The sequence below is a fragment of the Cryptomeria japonica genome, chromosome 7, assembly GCF_030272615.1.
Source record: "Cryptomeria japonica chromosome 7, Sugi_1.0, whole genome shotgun sequence".
Taxonomy (NCBI): domain Eukaryota; kingdom Viridiplantae; phylum Streptophyta; class Pinopsida; order Cupressales; family Cupressaceae; genus Cryptomeria; species Cryptomeria japonica.
The window spans coordinates 424,002,364-424,029,746 of NC_081411.1; the positions used below are offsets into that span (position 1 = coordinate 424,002,364).

A 27,383-nucleotide genomic window follows, 5' to 3' on the forward strand; every position below is an offset into this window, starting at 1 on the left:
AAAGTTGAAATAGGTTATAGATTCAACGAAGACAATAATTTTATACATTCATAATCATATAATGTATTATCTGCTTAAATCTTTCTCTATTATCTTGAATCTTTTGATTTATATAAAATTCATAAGATGGAGCCAATTAACCCATCTTTTCTTGATAACTCCTAATAAAACATATACAGAATCAGCCAAAAACAATCTCATAGCTTAATTTGAATGCTTAATCCAGAAAGTACAACTTACCTTGTGATCTGGACTCCAATTTGATTCGCCTGCTGAAAATTTAGTTGGGTGAATAGGTGGATGTGCTTTGTCATCATGACCTCCATTGCCAGGATTTCTCCAAAGATCTTCTTCAGGGTTAAGCAGCCGCTGTGCATATGTTCCCCATACAGGATGCTCTTGTTGATCTCGCACTATTGCCTGTTAAAACATCTACTCTTTAGGAAGCCAACATCATACAGAACAGAGTGAGTATACAAAAAAACAATGTACTAGAGAAAATTTAAAATTTCCTTGTAAACCTACATTACCCCAAGTTTCTTGGATGGGGATGGCAGGAGACGAGGGGATGCATTTCCAGGACAGCAATTTTTTTGCCAATTTTGGAGATGGCTAGGGGACGGCTAAATAAAATATAGGGAGAATTTTAAATATATATGGAGATTTTAAATATTCATATGAAAGCATGGATAAAGCATGCATATATACATTGCAATCATATGAAAACGTGGATAAAGCATGCATATATACATTATAGAACCTTAACATACAACATTTGTGTTCAGAATTCATTGTCGATATGCATGCAATATTTAATAAAGGGAACCTCCCCTCGTACTAGAGGAGAAAATTTCTACCATACACTGCTGTAAATCTATTTTGACTTGTGCAAAGATAATTTACCAACAGTAAGCTTTTTAAAGAAAATATTGTTAGAATGTTGGGTCACTCAGCTGTTGTTCCTGGATGCAGAAAATTAGCGGAAACATCCCAAATTTAAGATACTATGGTTACCTTTCCTAAATTTAGGTGCCAAGTTTCCCCTCATAATAGAGGAGAGAATTTGTACCATACACTGCTGTAAATCTATTTTGACTTGTGCAAAAATAATTTACCAACAGTAAGCTTTTTAAAGAAAATATTGTTAGAAGATTGGGTCACTCAGGTGTTGTTCCTGGATGCAGAAAATTAGCGGAAACATCCCAAATTTAAGATACCATGGTTACCTTTCCTAAATTTACGTGCCAATTTTATGGTTAATATGTAACCATGCGATATCCATCTTTCATATTCAGAATTCTACGATTCTTCCATAATAAAATTACAACTCCAGAATTCTGGTTACAGTTTTATTGTCTTATTTTTCTGTACTTTCAAAAGTTTGTGCATGCAAGTTAGAGCACTCATAATTGCAGGTCTCGGAATTGTAGGTTTGATCAAAGGTTGAGTTGGTCAATTTGTTTCAAACCCTAATAAGAACAATCTACAGAGTCACAGACCATGTGCTGAACTTAAAATGGTATCAGAGCACTGTTACTAAGATCTTCCAGGTTCATGAATGGAATTTGCTGCTATCTGTAATAGTCAGTTGCAGGAAGATTTCAGTGCTTTACTTCAATAATTGAAGGTTAAAGGGTGTGATGCCCTAGTTGCTCTAGTAACTAATTGTTGATGTACACCTGTGATAGATTGTTGATCTGATTTAATTTTTACTTGTTTGTTCAATTTCAAAATGTTCCAGCTGTTGCAAACATGACTAGTCTTGGCAATGAGTTTTTAAGTTGAGTTTTTTTTTTTTTCTTGACTTTTTTTCTTTAAATGCCTCCTAATGTCAGGGGACATCCCAGACATTTCTTGTCATCCCCAGGACGACTAGATGTCCCAACGTTAGGGGATGCTGTCCCCGAAATTCATGGAGATTTTCTATTATTGTTGCAAAAAGAGGGACATGGCAGGGCCGTCTTCAGTATGGGGATGGGGTTTTCAGGCCTGAGGACGCATCCCCATTGTAGAAGTAAACAAATTGAGTTATGCTATTAATCTACATATTGAGACTTATCAAACATAATCCTATCCCAAACACTTATATGTTCTCACACTAACAGAATATCCACAGAGAAATTCTATCTATCAATTTCTTAGAATGTTTGAAGTTGAATAGTCTTCTATAGGTACAAACACTGTTTATTGGCCAACTTATCTACACTATTCAACAATTCTATTAAAACCAAGATCCCTTGACCTCCATTAAAAAGAAAAATGGATATCCTTCAATCCTTTAAATTTTAGGTTGACATTTGTTTATAGCAAATAAAGCACAAAAATTAGTATATGCTAAAAACATGAGAGTTCAAAAAAAAATTTACATATTTCTTTGTTAACAAGTAGCAGTATGTTTAAGTTGCTTTCCCATATAGTAAAAATTAGAAAAGAAAGGGAAAAGTCAGGGAAATGTAAGTCAAGTTCTAGGTGGTTTAAAAGAAGTCTTTCTAAGAGAAAATTATTTATACTACAAGAGGAAACAACTTCACAAAAGAAATCCATGCTGGAATAAGCATCAAACAGTTGTATAAGGCATAAACCATCAAGTCAAATGATTGTCATTCCCAATATGTTAAGCCAGCATGTTGGTCAAATGATTGTTATTCCCAATATGTTAAGCCAGCATGTTGAGCAGAAGAAAAATCAGAGTCGAAAAGAATGAGACCCAATCAAGATCCAATGTTAAGATAAATTTAGTTTATTTAGTTTATTGATGAGTTCATGCTGTTGCTAGCTGCATCAAGTAAATTTCATCAATTAGGGCTAATAGCTGGAAACCCAGAAAACCCAAATAGGTTGCGTTTAGTAGAGTTGTACAGAGCTCTTTGGTAGCTATGGATGATTGAAACTATACATCTTGAGAAGAAGAATGATCAACCTATTCACATGTTATTTTTACACATCAGACTGACAATGGTATGTAATAGACTTGACTTGCTTTTTGTTCATCATCAATCAAAGTGCTTTCAAAAAGTTGCTCAAGAACCTAGCACCTCCGTTAAATATGATCGTCGATGGTATTTCAAAATAAACCCTCACATTTTCAAAGTACAATAGAATTATTCCGACAAAAATGATAGTGTTGGAAAGTAGCATGAAATTAACTTACCTTCATCAAATGTCTGATTCAATCCACTAAGTTTGGGTTTAATTTATACAATTTTGTCCATGTATTATTATCATGCCGATATGTGTTTTTACAAACCAAAGTGATGATAATAAAGAAAGAACAATTTACGACACCAATATGCTAACAAAGTAAACCCAAACAATAACCCTAGAGCTGTATTTTATTCATAAATTCTGCCGGAATACATAAATAGACTAAGAATAATAAATCTGTTGGACTGCATCAATAGAATCATGATAATGTAATTAGAACTTGAGCACAAGTAAGAATATCTTTCCCAAATCAGAACTGTTGATGCTCTATACTGCTGCTCCAGCCAAACAATAAATCAATTTATCAATGGCAGAGAAAGTGCTTTTTGACTTAATGCGATCCCTGGGTGAGATTGCCTACAAAAAACCAAAAAGATTCCATCCTCTGATCTTTGGATCCAAGGATTTTCATCTCTGAATTGTTAAATGGGTGCTGCCTCATGTAACCACCCTCTCTGGGTCTGAAATATGTGAAATAAGCATAGAACAAATGGTTCAAGGTTGGGAAGCCTCTACTTATTTGTTTGCATGCTTCAAGTAATGGCATAACACTAATATCACCTAGTCAAGTACCACATAACACAACACTATTGTAAAAATATTAAATTGCCATACCCAATAAACTTTGCCTCATCATCAGAAAATAAAGCATAGCTTGAGAACCTGTTGTGACCATTTCACACATCGCCCCATCGCAAATGGGGACCCCCTCTTTTTGCTTGTTTTTGTTCGTTTTCGCTTTCGTTTTTAGGGTTTTGTTAGTTAGTTAGTTGTCTGGATTTAGGGCCAAGCCTTAGGGTTTTAAATTTTGCCTTTTCAAGCCAAAATCCAGTCGCTTTTGAGAGCTTTTTGAGCTTCTTTCCTAGAAGCAAATTTTTGAATGCAATGAATTCGCCAAAATGGTCTAATTTTCAATTGGAATGTTCATGCAGAGCTTAGACTTGTCTAAAGGCTGACCGTCAATGTGAATTTTTGTCTGATTGAATATTTTGACCAAATTTTGACTTTTTTGAAGTTTGATCCTGGGCATTGGAATTGATTTGTTTTCGCCTCGTGAAGTGTTAAAATGTGAAAAATCTTGTTATTTTGGCCTGTAGGAGCAAAATCGCTCCTGTCCCTCAGTGAAGGACGGGAGCTCAATTTCAAATATCTCATTGTCCTTGCAGAGCCCAGACAAATTTTACGTTTGAAGTGATGAAGAACGACGAGATCTTTTCATTGAATATAAATTGAAGATTTTCATGAGCACAGAAAGGTCTCCAGGAAGAAAATCGCTCCTGTCCCTCAGTGAAGGACCGGAGCTACAATTCAAATTTCGCCATGTCCATGCAAGATTTTGATGACTCAGCAATTGGAGGACGTCCGAAGGAAGATACTTTGCCAAATGAATATAATTTGAGATGCAAAAAATGAAGGAAAATGACCTATATTGACTAAATCGCTCCTGTCCCTCTCCAAGGGACCAGGGCGAGGTACCTTGTAGCTCTCGTCCCTCTCCCAGGGACCAGAGCGATTTCCTCCATTTTGCAAAATCCAGACAAGGGTCAAGGCAAGTTTACGTTCAAAAACGAAGGAGAACATGAGATGAACGCATTGAATATAAATTGAAGATTTTTGGGACGCCCATAGCAGTGCTAAATGCCTAGTTCGCTCCTGTCCCTCAGGAAGGGACCAGAGCGATTTTTGATATAATTACCTCTTTTTGCAAAATTCCAAACAATGTCAAGGCATGGACAAATGGGGTGAAGAGGGACGAATCCGTTGAATATAAACTTGGAACCTGGCAAAGTAAGATGAAGGCCACAAAGGAAAAATCGCTCCTGTCCCTCTCCAAGGGACCAGGGCGATACAATGATGAAGATACGTCCCTCTCAAGTTCAAGGTCGTCCCTCCAAGGTTCAAGACCGATCCAAGCCAGGACAAAAGGTGGCGAGGACATTTCAAGGCATTTCCACCAGGCGCAAACGTTACAAAGGTCATCACATGGAAGGATTTGTACTCTAAAGACCTAGATCGCTCCTGTCCTTTGGTAAGGGACCAAGGCGATGTTAGATGCATTGGCCATTTCATGCGAAATTTACGTAAGGACAAGACATTGCAATGTTTTAGAGGGTCCATGGTATGGTAAAAGGATGGTAAACGAGAGTTTTGAACGTGAAATGATCATTATTTTGAGCATGGAGATTATATCGCTCCTGTCCCTCTCCAAGGGACCAGGGCGATTTGCTTTGGATTCCTTGTTTTGCTTCAAGATCAAGCTAAGTCAAGACGTCTTAAGATAGCATATGGTCCAAGGCATCGTTTGAAGATAATTTGCAAAAGTGTTGAACGTCCAAACCTTGCCAAATAATGTAAAAGCCTCACATCGCTCCTGTCCTTTGGACAAGGACCAGGGCGATATCATCAAAAGCACGCACGTTCCTTCAAAGATCAAAGCGAAGCAAGGTTAGGTAAGGTGAAGGACGACGTTTGAAGGGCATTACAATGAAGATCGAAGTGCGAAGTTGACAAGGTCAAGGAAAGGACATGGATCGCTCCTGTCCCTCTCCAAGGGACAAGGGCGATGATCCCTTTAATACACTCAAAACTTCATGCGAGCAAATGGAATAAGCGCAAAAGACACGAACAAAGGATGCTATTCGCCCACAATAAAAAATCGAAGTTAAAAGATGCAAGATAGACATGAAAACAAGAGGATCGCTCCTGTCCTTTGGACAAGGACCAGGGCGATGTGCACTTAAAGGACACCCATATACGCACACAAGGCGATCAAATTCGAAGGACCATCAAGGTGATCGATTTTTAACGTGGAGATGAAGGAGTTGGACGTAAGAAATGCAAAAGTCGAGACAAAATGGTGAATCGCTCCTGTCCCCCTCCAAGGGACCAGAGCGATGAGGTACGTCCCTTTGTTTTCCAATTTTGGCGCCAAACAAACAAATTTAAATTTCCTTAAATGCTAAATCGATTAAAAAATTGAAAATCCATTTTTATTTAGCATTTAATATGGCGTTATCTTTTATTAATTATATTTTGCCTTTATTAAAAATCGAAATTCTCATTTAAAAAAAACGCAAGGCATTAATAATTAATTATTTAATTAATATAAAAATCGGTTTGAAGCGCCCAATTAGGCAAGTCGGCCTTGTTATTTTATTGCAAATCATTTAAAAAATGGTTTTATTTGTCAAAGTCGGCCTAAGAGGTGAAAGGGTATGAGCGCTATTTATAAGGGGAGTGAAACGTTCATTTTTACATAATCATTTTTACCTTCCTTCATGCGAATCAAGAAGAGGCGAATATAGTGCGAAGTGTGTTCAAAGGTGGTGCGATTTCAAACCAAAGGTGGCGCTAGTATCATCTTGTGTGGAGTACGAATTGCGTTGAAGGCCAAAGGTGGTGCGAATTTCATTCATCCAAGGGTGGCGCGCTTAGCTATCAAAGGTGGTGCGATTCCAAACCAAAGGTGGTGCGAATTTGAAGATCACGCCTAAGGCGAATTTGCTAAAGACTTGGAGATTTATTTGTGCGAATTTGAAGATCCATTTGAGACCACGTCCAAGGCGATAAGTGAAGATCACATTCTATCCAGAGGTGGCGAAGTATATTTTGAGGGAACCATATTGAAGATTATCTTATACCTCAAATTTTGCCTAGGCGAATTTTGTTTTTGCATTCTAGAGTTAGCTCTCTATCGAGGTATGGCGATTTAATTATTATTGTTTTATTCATTCATCGTCATATTTCAAATTTTGAAATTTTGATTCTTTAAATCTCTTAGCTCAATCGTTGTATTTTAGGAAATGATAACTCTAGGGACTTATCATGAGGTTTCCTAAAATCTATCTCTCTTATCTACGTTATTTATTGCAAAATCTATTTCTTATAATGAAATGTTGTGTAGGTATGGCGACCCCAAAGGCGGGAACATCCACCAGTCGCTCGGCTCTCATGAAAGAAGATCAGAAGACTGAAGAAGTGGAGACCAAGATCGTGTCCAAGTGGAGCAACATTGGAGATACAAACTTGGGAAACTTTAGCACGAAGAAGTTCCGAGAGGTCCCTTACATCGGCAAGCCATCACCTGTCGCCCGGAGAATAATAGAAAGTGGCATCATTAAGGCGGCCGGTTTTCCTCCAGCCATTCAGTGTCACGAGTTGATGATCGAGTGTGCCCGTCATTACAATCCACAGTCCAGGACCATTGTGTCCAATGAGGGAAATATTTTGGCGTACCTTTCAGAGGAGGCCATCAGTGAAGCCTTCCATCTTCCAGAGCACAGGGACATGATATACAAGAGCATTGAAGGAGCCAGATCAGTGTACGATGATGATCCAGATGCTTGTCTAAGCATAATCAACAAGAACTGGCTACTTAAGAGTCGTCCCCGTCTGAGCAAAGTACCGAACACACCACACCGGATCGATTTCCAAGAGGAGTACAGAGATTTGATTACCATGCTCAACAGAGTTACAGGAGCACCTCATGCCTTCTATTTTGAGAAATGGATGTTTTATTTCATCCAGGTGATTGTTCAAGGGAAGGGTACAATACATTGGGCTAGGATAATTAGCCATTGCTTAGACGTACAGTTGAGAAGACTCAGGGCCACTAAATCCTTCCACATGAGTTCATATGTCATCTATACCTTAATCAGGAGCGTTGAGTACGCAGGACTACCTCACAGAGGAGTGATTGGAAGAGGACCCGGCGAGGTCAGAGTTTGTGAATCCTATACCTACTTGCATCATCCACCAGGGAAGAACTACAAGTTAATCAATGATACTTTCACGATGAACATCACCAGGACGTTGCAAGGAGGGATTCACAACAGATTATCTCAGGATGCCCAGGAGTTAATCAAGAGGTACGGTGCTTGGTTCATTCAGTTTCCCAAGTTCACTTACATTAGAGTGTATGGATGTCCTTTACCTCCATATATGCTGCCGAGGTACCCGACAGATAGAATTGTGTTACTTGAAGTAACAAGGCAGTTGGCAGCATATATGAAGGCATTCAGACACAGACATCAGAATGGAGTTCAGGTACCTATTATTTTGGGTAATTCAGTTGAGGTATGTCCCAATGTCTCAGCCATGGATGATGCAGAGAGGGAGTTAGCCTTGTATCCTTTTTCATCTTTTGCTTGGAGGAATAGTTTTGATCCTCATGGACATTTAGAAGAGACAGTCGGTAGAAGATTTAGACATGAGTACCAGATTGAAGATTTTATGATGAATCTCCTAGATGATCTCGAAGTGAAACGTAAGATACATTCTAGATTGCCTCTGGATTTCATCAGGAAATGTAAGATTTACAGAGTAGCCGACCAAGCTCAGGACAACGGCAGGCACATCCAATCTTCATATGATAGAGAAAGCAAGACAATAAGTTTGAATTGGAATGAGCCCGAGGCCGTGGATTTAGATGGATTGATGGCACCAGTCTTGTCTTGTACTCGCAGATGGGTAGATGTTCAGCACCAGAAGTTGAGAGAACAAGGCATAGCCATGTCTTTTACTTTGGAAGAGAAACCAGCCGAAGGTGGAGCCAGTGTTAGTGAAGGCAATCCTAATCCTAGGAATTCAGGTGAAGGTAACCTTCGATGTGCCAGTGAGGGCAATCTCCATTCGAGAGGTTCAAAGAGAAAGGAAAGATCAGAAAAGAAAGAGCCTTCCAAGAAAAAGCAAGGTGCCAGCAAAGATCAGACACCAGGTACTTCTTCCAGGCCAGAAGATAGAACAGTTCGAGTGGAAGAATCCATGGAATCGATGGTACAGAATGATAGACAGGAGGAAGAACAGGCACAGCATGTTTCATCCGATGGATCTCTCCAAGACTATGATTTAGATAATGATAATGAAGTAACATCTCCTCCCAGACAAGAAGAAGTAGTACACAAAGAAATTCAAGTTCAAGAGACAAGATCAAATATCCCAGACTGGTTGAAGGAGAGATTGACTAAGGTGATCGTAATTGAGGACGAGGACAGTGCAATCGATCTAGAGAGCCTTGTTGGACGTTCACATATGACAACAGAGAAGAAGAAGGCTACAAAGATGTCCAAGATGATTCGAGATGAGACTGGATCTAGAAAACTGCAGGTAGCTACACCGGCAGCAGACAAATATGAGGGTGAGATCCTAGCGGAGGACTATCATATACAGACTATTGAGTTAGGACCATCCACAGCAGAGCAGACTTTAGATGATGCCACCGACACATTTGAGGCATTGAAGGATAAGTTCAGAGAAGAAGTAGAAAAGAATAGAAAGCTTGAGAAAGAGGTCGGTGCATGGAGAACATATTTCAGTCACATCAATGAACCTTTGGGACGTCAGGATCCAGTTAGATCACCATTGCAGGCATTGCCCCTTCAATCAATCAATGAAGCGGAAAGATTCAGGAATATGGTCCAGCGTACATGTAATTGGATGGATAGATCTCACACGGTGGCCATTGAGTTTATTACAAGGATGTCGAAGATCACCCACCAGGCTATCCAAGTCCTTGAGATAATCCACAGACTGATGGCAACAGTAGCTGCATTTGCCCACACCAAGGACGTTGTCATTCCTGTCTTGAAAGTTATAAGACATACATCCAGAAGAATTTTAGCACAAGAGAAGATCTTGGAAGGCGATTCTCACAGTTTGTTTCAGTGGTCAACCTTACTCCATATAAAGAGTGTTCTCTTTGAGGACATCAGTGTTAGATGTGGTCAAGTTGAGGAGGTGATCAATCCGATCCAGGACAGAGTATTTGAGGTACTTCGTACCATTCTTGGCAGAAGGATCGAGGTCGAGACAGATGTGGATTTACAAGAATTTGAAGATAGAATCAAGATCATCTTTCGCAAGGACGCAGATGTTACAGATGAGCAGTATGATCAGATGTATGCCACCATGCTCCTAATTGATAGAACTAAGGAACTTGAACCTACCTGGGACACAGCTCTTCTAGATGCATTTGATCAAGTTATCCACTTAGAAGAGAGTATCAAGAATCTTCCCGAGATTCCAATCACAGAAATCGAAGGAATTGTGACAAAATTCATTGCATATGCTAAGAAGGAAAATTGGAAAGGGAATAAGATTCTAGATGAAAGGTTGTTACAGATGACATGACATCTTATTTCTCATTGGCTGATACCTCCTAGATTTTTGTGCCAAATTTAATATTTGGCTATGTATTTAATATTGTTCAGTAAAAAGGAGGTCATTTGTAACAAACCCTAATTAGGGTTTAGGTGTCATGATCTTGTCCGTTGATTTGCTTTCGATCTGGACCTTTCATTGTAACTGGGGATGCTATTTATACCCCCATTTTTCATTTCATTTATATCAGAATAGTCAATAGAGAAATAGAGAATAGAGTTGTAAGCAATTTTTATGTTGTAGCAAGATTGAGTCTTGAAGAGAGAAGTTCAAGCAATTGTTGTATATGATGACTTGGAAATCAATAAAATATTGAAGTTATGGTGTTTTGTTGTAAGTTTCTTGAGTTATCTTCATGGTTGTTGGATGTACTTGAATCACGCTCAATCAAAGTAGTTTGTTTGAAAGACTAAGTGTGAGATTTGATATTTGGTAGGATTCGCAATCCAAACCACTAGCTTCTTGCTGATTGTAGGAACGCCTTGCGTGGTCGACTGGAAAACATTTTGAGTCCTTAACCTTCAAGCATTTTCGCATCTAGGATATGTACCTTCGTAGTAGTGTCCTTGACCTTTGATGCATTGAACACCATTATTACCTTAGAAGATCGCACTAATTTCAGTTGAGTTGTTATCTTATGGCAAAATTGAAATTGGTTGAGTCTTGCCAAATCTCATTCATGCTAAGTCGTTCATAGGGTTAGACTAGATTAGACCTCTCAAACCCTGTCCTTTTTCCTTTTTTTTGAAAGTTCCTTTTAGATTAGTAAAACCTTCGAACTATTGAATCCGTAAGAAGCCTTGAAGGAAACAGCAAATCACATCATACCACTAAAAAGCTTGTCCACACGTGGAGACCCCACTAAAAGAACCTTGGAGTCCACCTAACTGATCCTTTTTTTGCAGATCTTCAGCAGTTAGAGACTATTTTCTCAAGAGAGGATAAGATGCCTAATGGTATTTTATTCTGTGTATGATTGTGTACAAAATACACGTCAACAGAATTGGCGCTAGAAGGAGGGCTCTTTAGTTTCAAAGTTCGAAGTCCGAAGATTTTGAAAAGATATTGCAAACATGATCATGAAGTGCGATGGTGTTGCCAGATGAAGGACGGAATCAAGTGGTGCAACCCAATTTGCAAGTAGGCAATACCCAAGAAGACATCATTTCCCAATTGAATCAAGTAGCTTGGAACGCAAGGAGAAGCCAAGTCGAATATAACAGAGTCAGAATCATCTTAGAGCAAGAGGAAGATATAGCCGAAGAACATCAAAGGGTCATAGCTAGGAATCTTCGCAATCAAAGGAACGTACAATAATCCTTGCAAGACTTCACGCTGGATCGCATTGGTTCTTTCTCGCCCGAGAAACATCAAAGGTTGTTGAGGTCCACACCAGGCATCAAAGATCTAAGTGAACTTCAGTTTACTTCCAAAGCAAAGCGAGCTAAGAGAGAGGACACTCCCAAAGAGTTCGAACTAAGATTGGAAGGATCTCCTGAGTCATCACAAGTTCTTCAAGAACAAGTCCAAGCGGCGATCCAATTTAGTATCCAAGCAATTTCACAAACAAAGAGCCAAGCTAGTTCATCAAGTTCAGTTTCAAGGAATACAATGGCTCATCGTGCTCCACCACCACCTCCTCCTCCTCATGTACTCAATGGTGCGACGTGGCTAGTCAACAATCCATCACCGTTGGAATTTGCAGTTTATCATGATATGCCGAAGAATCCAGAACACTTTTGTTCCAAGTTTAATGTTAGTGATTTCCATCGCACAGCAGAAGATCACATCAAGATGTTCGAGGACCTTCTTCGTAACAGACAAATTGAATATGGAGATGTGGCATGTAGGCTTTTTCCCTACTCATTGGGAGAAGAGGCATACTTTTGGTTTATTCATTTGCCTACAGGGTCCATCAGGACTTGGGACGCGATGAAAGACGCATTCATTGCAAAGTTTGGCATCCCAACTACACCAGCAGAGTTATATAGACAGTTTGTTGAGGTTCGAAGGAGAGAGCATGAACCTATTACCTCCTTCAATGACAGATTTCACCGAGCATACACAATGCTACGTCCTCCTTATCTTATTGCAGATCCAAGGGAAATTTACTATGGAGCCTTAGATCATCTCACAGCCATGTTCGTAAGGACACATCCAACTCCGAATGATCTAAATGCGGCATATACAAGAGCCATTGAAGTAAGTAAGCACATGGGACAAAACATCACTGGACCACTACTACACATGGGATCCGTCGCAGCACCTAACCAGATGCAGGCAGTTGGCACGGCTTTGGCCAACCAAACTCCAGTCATGAATCCAATTCCGCAAGCGACATATCCCAACGTACAGCCGGCGAATCAGTTGGTCCTCCACCCAGGAGCTCCAATTTCTCAAGCCCCACCCGCTCAACCTGTGTACCTGCAAAATGCTACAAATTCGTCAAGGACACAAGAAGAGAAAGATGAAATGAAAGAGCTGATTGAGCAAGTCAAGAAGTTATCAACAGAGGTCACCCATTTGAGGAACCAGAATAATCAACTCCAGAGCATGCAGAGGGCCAACCACGGCCAACACGCGAACAACCAGAATTTCCAAGGCAATAATAATCAAGGATTCAGAAACAATTATCAAGGAAATAACAATCAAGGTTTCCAAAGAAGACCATGGAATACAGCTCCCAACAATGGAAATGTGGTGACGCCCTTGGACAATCCACCAAATGCGCAAAGTCAAGAGAACCCCTCTTCGGGCAAAGTGTTTTTAGCCGAAGCAGCCTTGTCTAGTTGGTGCAGACTCCACAACACGAACCAACATTCCGAGTTGCAGTGTCCTGAGTTCAAGATTGCGGCCGACATTTTCCAACAAGAGATGCGCACCACCAATCCACCTGAAAATCCTCCCACCACAGGGTACGAAATTGTCCCAACCACGCAGTATGGTCAAGCCATGATCGTTGAAACCTGCAGATATTCACAAGAAGAAATTAGTCCAGTACAAAATGAGAGATTTCCTCCAGAATCGGCCAATGGACCAATGGTGCCACCAGGATCTCAGTTTCCGCCAGCATCTGCAAACGGACCTGTAGAGGATTCAGAATACTATTTCCCACCATTGAACGACAGTGTTTTAGTAGAAGGAATCAAGGAAGTATTCCACCAAGCGTCAGGAGGTGCAAACCAAAGAGTTTATCACAGGAATCAGAGAAATCCCGAACCATTAACAACATCGATTCCTCCAAACAATTTTTCAACTCCGCCAGATCCCCAAGCCAGCAACGTCCCTGAATATCCACAAAACACTCAAGAATACAGACAAAGAAATATTTCATCTCCTGCGGGAAATGAAATGAAAAGATTGGCCGCCTTGGTGTTAGATGAACTCAAGAAAGTCAAGGTAAGTTTACCGCTCTACGAGTTGCTCAAAGTGTCTGAAATTAAAGAGGCAGTGATCAATAGTTTGAATGAACCTAGTGCAACGAGGTCAAATGTTCAAGCCACTATCAATGTGACTCAAGAGGAAGCCGATTCTCAAGAACAACCCGAGCAAAATGAGTGCATGGTTCAAACTATAACCTTCCCAGCTAAAAAGGAAGATATGTTAGAAGGAAAAGTATTACTCAAAAGAGGCGAAACCAAGAAAACTCAGCCTATAGTCAAAGAGAACCTCACTACTAACTTGGTTCTACCCGAGAAAGAAGTTACAATCAAGAAAGATGTGGTTAAAAAAGGAAAATCTGCAAACCAGGCCAGTCACTCAAAAGAGGAGAGCCCAGCAAAGGAAGATCACTCAAAGATCAATCAAATTAAACATCAAGAACCAAGTGAAGAAAATTCAGTGCCTTCTCAAGGAAAGGACGAACCGGCCCCGTTCCTGCTATCAGTCAGAATATTTGGAAAATTATTACACAATTGCCTTTATGATTCCGGAGCCTCAAGCAATGTCATGCCTTTAGCCGTTTGTCAAAGACTGGGAATAACTCCCGCACCTACCAAGAGAAAAGTCACTCAGCTTGACAAGACAGAAGTTCCAGTCATGGGAGAATTGAACAACATTCACATGCAATTGGCCGCAGATCCAAGGATCCAGAATTTTATAGATATATCAGTAGTGGATATTCCAGATTCATATGGAATGCTCCTGAGTCGAGATTGGTCCCGAAAGTTGAATGGATATGTATCGACCGATTTCGCACACATGTGGCTACCATGGAGAGGAGTCCCGAACCAGATTAAAATTGATAGCACCCCAAGGTTGAGATTGATGATAACTGAATATGGAGAGGACAATGAAGTCCTATTTTTAGAATCCGACCTAGGAACATATAAACCAAAAGTAGAGGAGATCTTGATGATACAAGATATACAAGATGAAAATACCCAACAAGAGGTCATAAAGTCAACTGAGATCGTCATTGAAAGCGATCAAGGATCCGACCAAGAGGACGAAGGGATGTTTGAAAACTTCAGAAGGTTCGTACAAAGAAACATCCAGCAAAGTGTACAACTTGGCAATATAACATCCGTCCGAGATCTGCTTCTTCCGAATTGGTGTAGAATCCACAATGCCGTCCACTCAGAATTATCTTGTGCTTTATGCCAGACCGCACTGGAACAAGTATACAAAAGGGTCCCACAGACACCAACTATAGAAGAAATTCAGGATTCAGAGAATGAAAGCTTTACAGACACCGAAAGTTCTGTGGAAGACGAAGTTTCGTCCGATACAACAGATGAAAGTCATGAAAGTCCAGAAACAGACAATCAAGAAAATCAAATATGGACCCTAAGGTTCGACGGATCTAAGTCCAAACAAGGATCCGGAGCTGGATATGAATTAATTGGTCCTAAGGGAGAAACATACCTTGCCGCTCACAGATTGCAGTTCCCTTGCACCAACAACGTAGCAGAGTATGAATCTTTGGTTCATGGATTACTGTTAGCCATCCAAAAAGGGGCAAAGATACTGCAAGTATACGGAGACTCAGAAATCGCAATAAGACAAATCAGGAAGCAATATGTCTGCCATGACAAAAGGCTAACTAAGTATAGAAATCGAGTCTGGGATCTAATTGAAAGTTTCGATGCTTTCAATATCAATTCAATTTATAGACATCAAAATCAAGTGGCCAATTCACTTGCACAGGCTGCGAGCTCATTGATTCCATTAGCGATGGAAGGGTTAAAGAAGTTTACCATCGAGTTAATATCAGTCCCTTCAGTCCCAGATAACATTACCAATTTCCAAGTTTTCGAAGACGACAAGCACATTCTAGACTTCCTAACCAGCACAGACGTTTTCTTAACACAGATCATAGATGAAGATGAAGTGGGTGAAGCTGAGTTCGATGCCGAAGGAGTCCTGAACTTAAAGACAAACACTATTCCGAAAGGAATGGTTGAATTAGAAAGGATTTTCGATCCTGACAAGTTGAAAGAAAAGAAGAATCACAGTATAGAAGGCAATATGTGCGACGCGATCAATCTAGGTGACGAGACACAAGTTAAGAATGTTTTCATTGGAAAGTCTTGCACAGCGACTGAAAAAGATGGAATCCTAAAAAACATGAGGGACTTCCCAGATGTCATTGCATGGAGCTATGAAGATCTCAAGACCTACGACACTGCGATTATCACTCACACAATCCCGTTGAAGCCAGGAAGCAAGCCATTCAGGCAAAGACAAAGACCCGTCAATCCTTTGTTAGAACCGCTGATATACCAAGAAGTGAAGAAGTTACTCACTGCTAAAATCATCTTCCCAGTAAGACATTCGACGTGGGTCGCCAACCTGGTACCTGTTAGAAAGAAAAATGGAGAGATCAGATTGTGTGTGGATTTCGGAAATCTTAATAGAGCATCAGAGAAAGATAACTATCCGCTTCCATCATTAGATGAAGTACTGCAGATCGTCAATGGATCACAAATGATGTCCTTCCTAGACGGATATTCAGGATACAATCAAGTCCTAGTCGAACCTGAAGATCGAATAAAGACTGCTTTCACCACCAAATGGGGAACATTTGCCTATAAGAGAATGCCTTTTGGACTCATAAACGCCGGGGCCACATTCCAGAGAGCTATGGATATCGCTTTCAGAGATTTAATTGGTAAAAGCATTATTATATATATGGATGATATCACAGTTTTCTCTAGGCAGAGAGAAGATCATGTGGACGATTTGAGAAGAGTCTTCCAAAGATGTAGAAGATACGGTGTCTCCCTTAATCCGAAGAAATGCATATTTGGAGTCACAGAAGGAAAGCTTTTAGGACATGTCATCTCAGAGAAAGGAATATCTATTGATCCTGAAAGGGTGAGGGCCATATCTACTATCAATTTGCCAGCAAGCAAGAAAGAGCTCAAATCATTTTTCGGCAAAATCAACTTCGTCCGAAAATTCATTACCGGATTTGCCGAGATTGTCAGGCCATTGAATGAAATGTTAAAGAAAGATGCAAAGGTCGAGTGGACTCCACAAGCCAGAAGAGCATTTGAAGAAATAAAGACCGCAATCATGGAAGCGCCAGTTTTGATTAGTCCTGATTATCTCAAACCATTTTATTTATATTCCTTCGCTTCCGAATATACTTGTGCCGCCATTCTCACCCAAAGAAGTGAAGAGAGGGATGAAAATCCCATTGCTTTCATGAGCACCCCGCTGAAAGATGCAGAATTGAGGTATCCAAATGTTGAAAAGCAAGCATACGCATTAGTAAAGGCAGTTAAAAAATTCAGACATTACCTCCTGAGAGCCAAGATTTATGCAATAGTACCTGATGCGGCAGTCAAGACTCTTCTCATGCAAAATGAATTAGGAGAGAGAAGAGGAAAGTGGGTCGCCATCATCCAAGAATTTGATATTGAGATACAACCCATGAAACTTGTCCGAGGACAAGCTTTGGCACAGACATTAGCAATAGATGGGCCAGGATTAGTCCAACAAATTTATGAATTAGAAGATGTCACACCTGATGAATGGTACAAAGACATTGTGACATATTTGCTTAATCACAGATGTCCTGCTCAGATGACACCTACACAAAAGAGAGCATTAAGGTTAAAGTGTCAACATTACGTGCTTCAAGGATCTGTTCTATACCGGAAAAATTATGAAGGAGTATACCTGAGGTGTGTTGGCAAAGACGAAGCAAAGCAGATAATTGAACATTTCCATTCCAAGTTTGGAACCGGACATGGAGCCAACCTCGCCACAGCTCACCAGATCCTAAGAGCAGGATATTACTGGCCTACGCTTTTTAAAGATACATTCAATCACATTAAGACTTGCCACACATGCCAAGTCGCAGCTATAAGAGAGAGAAATCCTGCCATGCCACTGAATCCCGTGATTGAAGCCAGACCATTTGCGAAATGGGGAATGGACTTTATTGGTGTTATCAACCCCGCATCCTCAGCACAACACAAGTACATCATTACAGCTACAGATTATTGTACCAGATGGTCAGAGGCACAGGCACTTAAGGTTTGTTCTACTAAAGTTGTAATCAAGTTTCTAGAGGAGAACATAATCACGAGGTTTGGATGTCCCTATGCGTTGGTTTGCGACAATGGATCGGCATTCACATCATTGAGATTCTCAAATTGGGCTTTTGAGTACGGGATAACCCTCAAGTTTTCATCAAATTATTATCCTCAGGGTAATGGATTAGCAGAATCCACAAACAAAAATTTGCTCAGCGTAATCAAGAAATTATTAGAGAGAAGCCCCAGAGAATGGCACACCCAGCTGAGATTTGCTTTATGGGCAGACAGAATCAGAACAAAGAACGCATTAGGCATTTCGCCTTATTTCCTAGTCTATGGCCAAGACCCAGTCTTCCCTATGCAACTCAGGATTCCAACCTTGAGATTTATTCAGGAGTACATGGAAGACACTGATGCGGTACAAGCCAGGTTGACACAATTGATGAACCTAGAAGAGAAAAGAGATCAAGCACTAGATAACTTCGCTAAACATCAAGGAGTGGTGAAGAGATGGTTTGATCGACAAGCAAGAGTCAAGGCGTTCCGAATTTCGGATCTCGTCCTGTATTGGGACAAAGCGCATGAGAAAAGAGGAGAACATGATAAGTTTGATAAGCTTTGGAAAGGTCCTTATCAAATTTCAGAGATATTGGGAGAAAATGCATTTAGGTTGCAGACTTTAACTGGAGAGGACATTCCGTTGCCTGTCAATGGGAGATATCTCAAACACTATTTCCAATCCTAAAATGCCAAGGCCTTCCCTTGTACATAGCTAGTTTAGTTTGCTTTCGTCGTTTTCCGTTTGTTTGTTTTTCTCGCGTTGGTTTGCCTTTTGTTTTTTCTTAGTTTAGGTGCTTTTGCTTTTAGGTCGTTGTTTTTGTCCTGAGGGGTATCCATTTGACATTGGGTGATTTTGTTATATTACGCTCTGACTTCCTGCTAGATTGTTGGATGCATTTGGAAAATCATGAGGTCTTTTGGAATTACTAAGGGAGTTTCTTTTAATGAAGCTTTGAGTCAGGACATATTTGCATTGAAGTAGATTAGCTTATTGAACTCACGTATTTTTGTCCTCCAGTTATTATATTTCACACACTTATAATCTCCGAGTCATTATGGTTTACAGGCGAAGCTGTGATCAGTGAAAAATCTAAAGTCTAGCTTCAGCGCCACCGCAATCCTCAAACCCTAGTGAGTTTCGTTACTCACAAGCCAAAGAATTGACAGAACTGAAAAGCAATATCAAAAGAAAAGTTGAAAAAATGAGAAAAATCAAAAGAAAAGAAATGAGCTAAAAGGAAATATCAAATTGGCTAAAGGGAATATGCGAGTAACTCCATCGGGGCTATAGACGCCTGACTGGCAATGGAGCAATGTTCGTGAGCTTGCGGCGATAACCTCGTCGGGACTATGGACGTCTGACTGGCAGCGAGGCTCTATCCAGGATGCTTTTGGAGTTTAGACGAACCATGTAGCTTATCACAGGGGAACCTGAAGATCATGATTGTCTTGTTGAGGGGAATTAACGCATTTGCACACACATGGGTAACTGTGGACTTAATACTTTGTCTCAATATGATGGTCTCTTTTTGTAAATGTTTCTTAACTCCTGGATTTGTTGAGGGAGGTTTTCTGAGTTTTCCTTTAGAAAGATTGATTCCCAAATGTTTTGCAACATTTCTCAGTGGTGTCGCCAGATGTTGTGACCATTTCACACATCGCCCCATCGCAAATGGGGACCCCCTCTTTTTGCTTGTTTTTGTTCGTTTTCGCTTTCGTTTTTAGGGTTTTGTTAGTTAGTTAGTTGTCTGGATTTAGGGCCAAGCCTTAGGGTTTTAAATTTTGCCTTTTCAAGCCAAAATCCAGTCGCTTTTGAGAGCTTTTTGAGCTTCTTTCCTAGAAGCAAATTTTTGAATGCAATGAATTCGCCAAAATGGTCTAATTTTCAATTGGAATGTTCATGCAGAGCTTAGACTTGTCTAAAGGCTGACCGTCAATGTGAATTTTTGTCTGATTGAATATTTTGACCAAATTTTGACTTTTTTGAAGTTTGATCCTGGGCATTGGAATTGATTTGTTTTCGCCTCGTGAAGTGTTAAAATGTGAAAAATCTTGTTATTTTGGCCTGTAGGAGCAAAATCGCTCCTGTCCCTCAGTGAAGGACGGGAGCTCAATTTCAAATATCTCATTGTCCTTGCAGAGCCCAGACAAATTTTACGTTTGAAGTGATGAAGAACGACGAGATCTTTTCATTGAATATAAATTGAAGATTTTCATGAGCACAGAAAGGTCTCCAGGAAGAAAATCGCTCCTGTCCCTCAGTGAAGGACCGGAGCTACAATTCAAATTTCGCCATGTCCATGCAAGATTTTGATGACTCAGCAATTGGAGGACGTCCGAAGGAAGATACTTTGCCAAATGAATATAATTTGAGATGCAAAAAATGAAGGAAAATGACCTATATTGACTAAATCGCTCCTGTCCCTCTCCAAGGGACCAGGGCGAGGTACCTTGTAGCTCTCGTCCCTCTCCCAGGGACCAGAGCGATTTCCTCCATTTTGCAAAATCCAGACAAGGGTCAAGGCAAGTTTACGTTCAAAAACGAAGGAGAACATGAGATGAACGCATTGAATATAAATTGAAGATTTTTGGGACGCCCATAGCAGTGCTAAATGCCTAGTTCGCTCCTGTCCCTCAGGAAGGGACCAGAGCGATTTTTGATATAATTACCTCTTTTTGCAAAATTCCAAACAATGTCAAGGCATGGACAAATGGGGTGAAGAGGGACGAATCCGTTGAATATAAACTTGGAACCTGGCAAAGTAAGATGAAGGCCACAAAGGAAAAATCGCTCCTGTCCCTCTCCAAGGGACCAGGGCGATACAATGATGAAGATACGTCCCTCTCAAGTTCAAGGTCGTCCCTCCAAGGTTCAAGACCGATCCAAGCCAGGACAAAAGGTGGCGAGGACATTTCAAGGCATTTCCACCAGGCGCAAACGTTACAAAGGTCATCACATGGAAGGATTTGTACTCTAAAGACCTAGATCGCTCCTGTCCTTTGGTAAGGGACCAAGGCGATGTTAGATGCATTGGCCATTTCATGCGAAATTTACGTAAGGACAAGACATTGCAATGTTTTAGAGGGTCCATGGTATGGTAAAAGGATGGTAAACGAGAGTTTTGAACGTGAAATGATCATTATTTTGAGCATGGAGATTATATCGCTCCTGTCCCTCTCCAAGGGACCAGGGCGATTTGCTTTGGATTCCTTGTTTTGCTTCAAGATCAAGCTAAGTCAAGACGTCTTAAGATAGCATATGGTCCAAGGCATCGTTTGAAGATAATTTGCAAAAGTGTTGAACGTCCAAACCTTGCCAAATAATGTAAAAGCCTCACATCGCTCCTGTCCTTTGGACAAGGACCAGGGCGATATCATCAAAAGCACGCACGTTCCTTCAAAGATCAAAGCGAAGCAAGGTTAGGTAAGGTGAAGGACGACGTTTGAAGGGCATTACAATGAAGATCGAAGTGCGAAGTTGACAAGGTCAAGGAAAGGACATGGATCGCTCCTGTCCCTCTCCAAGGGACAAGGGCGATGATCCCTTTAATACACTCAAAACTTCATGCGAGCAAATGGAATAAGCGCAAAAGACACGAACAAAGGATGCTATTCGCCCACAATAAAAAATCGAAGTTAAAAGATGCAAGATAGACATGAAAACAAGAGGATCGCTCCTGTCCTTTGGACAAGGACCAGGGCGATGTGCACTTAAAGGACACCCATATACGCACACAAGGCGATCAAATTCGAAGGACCATCAAGGTGATCGATTTTTAACGTGGAGATGAAGGAGTTGGACGTAAGAAATGCAAAAGTCGAGACAAAATGGTGAATCGCTCCTGTCCCCCTCCAAGGGACCAGAGCGATGAGGTACGTCCCTTTGTTTTCCAATTTTGGCGCCAAACAAACAAATTTAAATTTCCTTAAATGCTAAATCGATTAAAAAATTGAAAATCCATTTTTATTTAGCATTTAATATGGCGTTATCTTTTATTAATTATATTTTGCCTTTATTAAAAATCGAAATTCTCATTTAAAAAAAACGCAAGGCATTAATAATTAATTATTTAATTAATATAAAAATCGGTTTGAAGCGCCCAATTAGGCAAGTCGGCCTTGTTATTTTATTGCAAATCATTTAAAAAATGGTTTTATTTGTCAAAGTCGGCCTAAGAGGTGAAAGGGTATGAGCGCTATTTATAAGGGGAGTGAAACGTTCATTTTTACATAATCATTTTTACCTTCCTTCATGCGAATCAAGAAGAGGCGAATATAGTGCGAAGTGTGTTCAAAGGTGGTGCGATTTCAAACCAAAGGTGGCGCTAGTATCATCTTGTGTGGAGTACGAATTGCGTTGAAGGCCAAAGGTGGTGCGAATTTCATTCATCCAAGGGTGGCGCGCTTAGCTATCAAAGGTGGTGCGATTCCAAACCAAAGGTGGTGCGAATTTGAAGATCACGCCTAAGGCGAATTTGCTAAAGACTTGGAGATTTATTTGTGCGAATTTGAAGATCCATTTGAGACCACGTCCAAGGCGATAAGTGAAGATCACATTCTATCCAGAGGTGGCGAAGTATATTTTGAGGGAACCATATTGAAGATTATCTTATACCTCAAATTTTGCCTAGGCGAATTTTGTTTTTGCATTCTAGAGTTAGCTCTCTATCGAGGTATGGCGATTTAATTATTATTGTTTTATTCATTCATCGTCATATTTCAAATTTTGAAATTTTGATTCTTTAAATCTCTTAGCTCAATCGTTGTATTTTAGGAAATGATAACTCTAGGGACTTATCATGAGGTTTCCTAAAATCTATCTCTCTTATCTACGTTATTTATTGCAAAATCTATTTCTTATAATGAAATGTTGTGTAGGTATGGCGACCCCAAAGGCGGGAACATCCACCAGTCGCTCGGCTCTCATGAAAGAAGATCAGAAGACTGAAGAAGTGGAGACCAAGATCGTGTCCAAGTGGAGCAACATTGGAGATACAAACTTGGGAAACTTTAGCACGAAGAAGTTCCGAGAGGTCCCTTACATCGGCAAGCCATCACCTGTCGCCCGGAGAATAATAGAAAGTGGCATCATTAAGGCGGCCGGTTTTCCTCCAGCCATTCAGTGTCACGAGTTGATGATCGAGTGTGCCCGTCATTACAATCCACAGTCCAGGACCATTGTGTCCAATGAGGGAAATATTTTGGCGTACCTTTCAGAGGAGGCCATCAGTGAAGCCTTCCATCTTCCAGAGCACAGGGACATGATATACAAGAGCATTGAAGGAGCCAGATCAGTGTACGATGATGATCCAGATGCTTGTCTAAGCATAATCAACAAGAACTGGCTACTTAAGAGTCGTCCCCGTCTGAGCAAAGTACCGAACACACCACACCGGATCGATTTCCAAGAGGAGTACAGAGATTTGATTACCATGCTCAACAGAGTTACAGGAGCACCTCATGCCTTCTATTTTGAGAAATGGATGTTTTATTTCATCCAGGTGATTGTTCAAGGGAAGGGTACAATACATTGGGCTAGGATAATTAGCCATTGCTTAGACGTACAGTTGAGAAGACTCAGGGCCACTAAATCCTTCCACATGAGTTCATATGTCATCTATACCTTAATCAGGAGCGTTGAGTACGCAGGACTACCTCACAGAGGAGTGATTGGAAGAGGACCCGGCGAGGTCAGAGTTTGTGAATCCTATACCTACTTGCATCATCCACCAGGGAAGAACTACAAGTTAATCAATGATACTTTCACGATGAACATCACCAGGACGTTGCAAGGAGGGATTCACAACAGATTATCTCAGGATGCCCAGGAGTTAATCAAGAGGTACGGTGCTTGGTTCATTCAGTTTCCCAAGTTCACTTACATTAGAGTGTATGGATGTCCTTTACCTCCATATATGCTGCCGAGGTACCCGACAGATAGAATTGTGTTACTTGAAGTAACAAGGCAGTTGGCAGCATATATGAAGGCATTCAGACACAGACATCAGAATGGAGTTCAGGTACCTATTATTTTGGGTAATTCAGTTGAGGTATGTCCCAATGTCTCAGCCATGGATGATGCAGAGAGGGAGTTAGCCTTGTATCCTTTTTCATCTTTTGCTTGGAGGAATAGTTTTGATCCTCATGGACATTTAGAAGAGACAGTCGGTAGAAGATTTAGACATGAGTACCAGATTGAAGATTTTATGATGAATCTCCTAGATGATCTCGAAGTGAAACGTAAGATACATTCTAGATTGCCTCTGGATTTCATCAGGAAATGTAAGATTTACAGAGTAGCCGACCAAGCTCAGGACAACGGCAGGCACATCCAATCTTCATATGATAGAGAAAGCAAGACAATAAGTTTGAATTGGAATGAGCCCGAGGCCGTGGATTTAGATGGATTGATGGCACCAGTCTTGTCTTGTACTCGCAGATGGGTAGATGTTCAGCACCAGAAGTTGAGAGAACAAGGCATAGCCATGTCTTTTACTTTGGAAGAGAAACCAGCCGAAGGTGGAGCCAGTGTTAGTGAAGGCAATCCTAATCCTAGGAATTCAGGTGAAGGTAACCTTCGATGTGCCAGTGAGGGCAATCTCCATTCGAGAGGTTCAAAGAGAAAGGAAAGATCAGAAAAGAAAGAGCCTTCCAAGAAAAAGCAAGGTGCCAGCAAAGATCAGACACCAGGTACTTCTTCCAGGCCAGAAGATAGAACAGTTCGAGTGGAAGAATCCATGGAATCGATGGTACAGAATGATAGACAGGAGGAAGAACAGGCACAGCATGTTTCATCCGATGGATCTCTCCAAGACTATGATTTAGATAATGATAATGAAGTAACATCTCCTCCCAGACAAGAAGAAGTAGTACACAAAGAAATTCAAGTTCAAGAGACAAGATCAAATATCCCAGACTGGTTGAAGGAGAGATTGACTAAGGTGATCGTAATTGAGGACGAGGACAGTGCAATCGATCTAGAGAGCCTTGTTGGACGTTCACATATGACAACAGAGAAGAAGAAGGCTACAAAGATGTCCAAGATGATTCGAGATGAGACTGGATCTAGAAAACTGCAGGTAGCTACACCGGCAGCAGACAAATATGAGGGTGAGATCCTAGCGGAGGACTATCATATACAGACTATTGAGTTAGGACCATCCACAGCAGAGCAGACTTTAGATGATGCCACCGACACATTTGAGGCATTGAAGGATAAGTTCAGAGAAGAAGTAGAAAAGAATAGAAAGCTTGAGAAAGAGGTCGGTGCATGGAGAACATATTTCAGTCACATCAATGAACCTTTGGGACGTCAGGATCCAGTTAGATCACCATTGCAGGCATTGCCCCTTCAATCAATCAATGAAGCGGAAAGATTCAGGAATATGGTCCAGCGTACATGTAATTGGATGGATAGATCTCACACGGTGGCCATTGAGTTTATTACAAGGATGTCGAAGATCACCCACCAGGCTATCCAAGTCCTTGAGATAATCCACAGACTGATGGCAACAGTAGCTGCATTTGCCCACACCAAGGACGTTGTCATTCCTGTCTTGAAAGTTATAAGACATACATCCAGAAGAATTTTAGCACAAGAGAAGATCTTGGAAGGCGATTCTCACAGTTTGTTTCAGTGGTCAACCTTACTCCATATAAAGAGTGTTCTCTTTGAGGACATCAGTGTTAGATGTGGTCAAGTTGAGGAGGTGATCAATCCGATCCAGGACAGAGTATTTGAGGTACTTCGTACCATTCTTGGCAGAAGGATCGAGGTCGAGACAGATGTGGATTTACAAGAATTTGAAGATAGAATCAAGATCATCTTTCGCAAGGACGCAGATGTTACAGATGAGCAGTATGATCAGATGTATGCCACCATGCTCCTAATTGATAGAACTAAGGAACTTGAACCTACCTGGGACACAGCTCTTCTAGATGCATTTGATCAAGTTATCCACTTAGAAGAGAGTATCAAGAATCTTCCCGAGATTCCAATCACAGAAATCGAAGGAATTGTGACAAAATTCATTGCATATGCTAAGAAGGAAAATTGGAAAGGGAATAAGATTCTAGATGAAAGGTTGTTACAGATGACATGACATCTTATTTCTCATTGGCTGATACCTCCTAGATTTTTGTGCCAAATTTAATATTTGGCTATGTATTTAATATTGTTCAGTAAAAAGGAGGTCATTTGTAACAAACCCTAATTAGGGTTTAGGTGTCATGATCTTGTCCGTTGATTTGCTTTCGATCTGGACCTTTCATTGTAACTGGGGATGCTATTTATACCCCCATTTTTCATTTCATTTATATCAGAATAGTCAATAGAGAAATAGAGAATAGAGTTGTAAGCAATTTTTATGTTGTAGCAAGATTGAGTCTTGAAGAGAGAAGTTCAAGCAATTGTTGTATATGATGACTTGGAAATCAATAAAATATTGAAGTTATGGTGTTTTGTTGTAAGTTTCTTGAGTTATCTTCATGGTTGTTGGATGTACTTGAATCACGCTCAATCAAAGTAGTTTGTTTGAAAGACTAAGTGTGAGATTTGATATTTGGTAGGATTCGCAATCCAAACCACTAGCTTCTTGCTGATTGTAGGAACGCCTTGCGTGGTCGACTGGAAAACATTTTGAGTCCTTAACCTTCAAGCATTTTCGCATCTAGGATATGTACCTTCGTAGTAGTGTCCTTGACCTTTGATGCATTGAACACCATTATTACCTTAGAAGATCGCACTAATTTCAGTTGAGTTGTTATCTTATGGCAAAATTGAAATTGGTTGAGTCTTGCCAAATCTCATTCATGCTAAGTCGTTCATAGGGTTAGACTAGATTAGACCTCTCAAACCCTGTCCTTTTTCCTTTTTTTTGAAAGTTCCTTTTAGATTAGTAAAACCTTCGAACTATTGAATCCGTAAGAAGCCTTGAAGGAAACAGCAAATCACATCATACCACTAAAAAGCTTGTCCACACGTGGAGACCCCACTAAAAGAACCTTGGAGTCCACCTAACTGATCCTTTTTTTGCAGATCTTCAGCAGTTAGAGACTATTTTCTCAAGAGAGGATAAGATGCCTAATGGTATTTTATTCTGTGTATGATTGTGTACAAAATACACGTCAACAGAATTGGCGCTAGAAGGAGGGCTCTTTAGTTTCAAAGTTCGAAGTCCGAAGATTTTGAAAAGATATTGCAAACATGATCATGAAGTGCGATGGTGTTGCCAGATGAAGGACGGAATCAAGTGGTGCAACCCAATTTGCAAGTAGGCAATACCCAAGAAGACATCATTTCCCAATTGAATCAAGTAGCTTGGAACGCAAGGAGAAGCCAAGTCGAATATAACAGAGTCAGAATCATCTTAGAGCAAGAGGAAGATATAGCCGAAGAACATCAAAGGGTCATAGCTAGGAATCTTCGCAATCAAAGGAACGTACAATAATCCTTGCAAGACTTCACGCTGG

General features: G+C 40.5%; 1 protein-coding gene across 5 annotated transcripts in view; it reads right to left on the reverse strand.

The window, feature by feature from the left end:
• The window catches only part of LOC131065617 (DNA topoisomerase 3-alpha), a 242,746-nt gene that overhangs the window by 126,417 nt on the left and 88,946 nt on the right, over window positions 1-27,383 (reverse strand). For all 5 annotated transcript variants that reach the window (XR_009111439.2, XR_009111440.2, XM_058000180.2 and 2 more), the window contains one exon: window positions 241-420. Coding sequence is in view for 3 of the 5 variants with exons in the window: in XM_058000180.2 (XP_057856163.2) it covers window positions 241-420 (180 nt within the window). In the remaining 2 variants the exon portion in view is untranslated. The remainder of the gene's footprint in view (window positions 1-240; window positions 421-27,383) is intronic.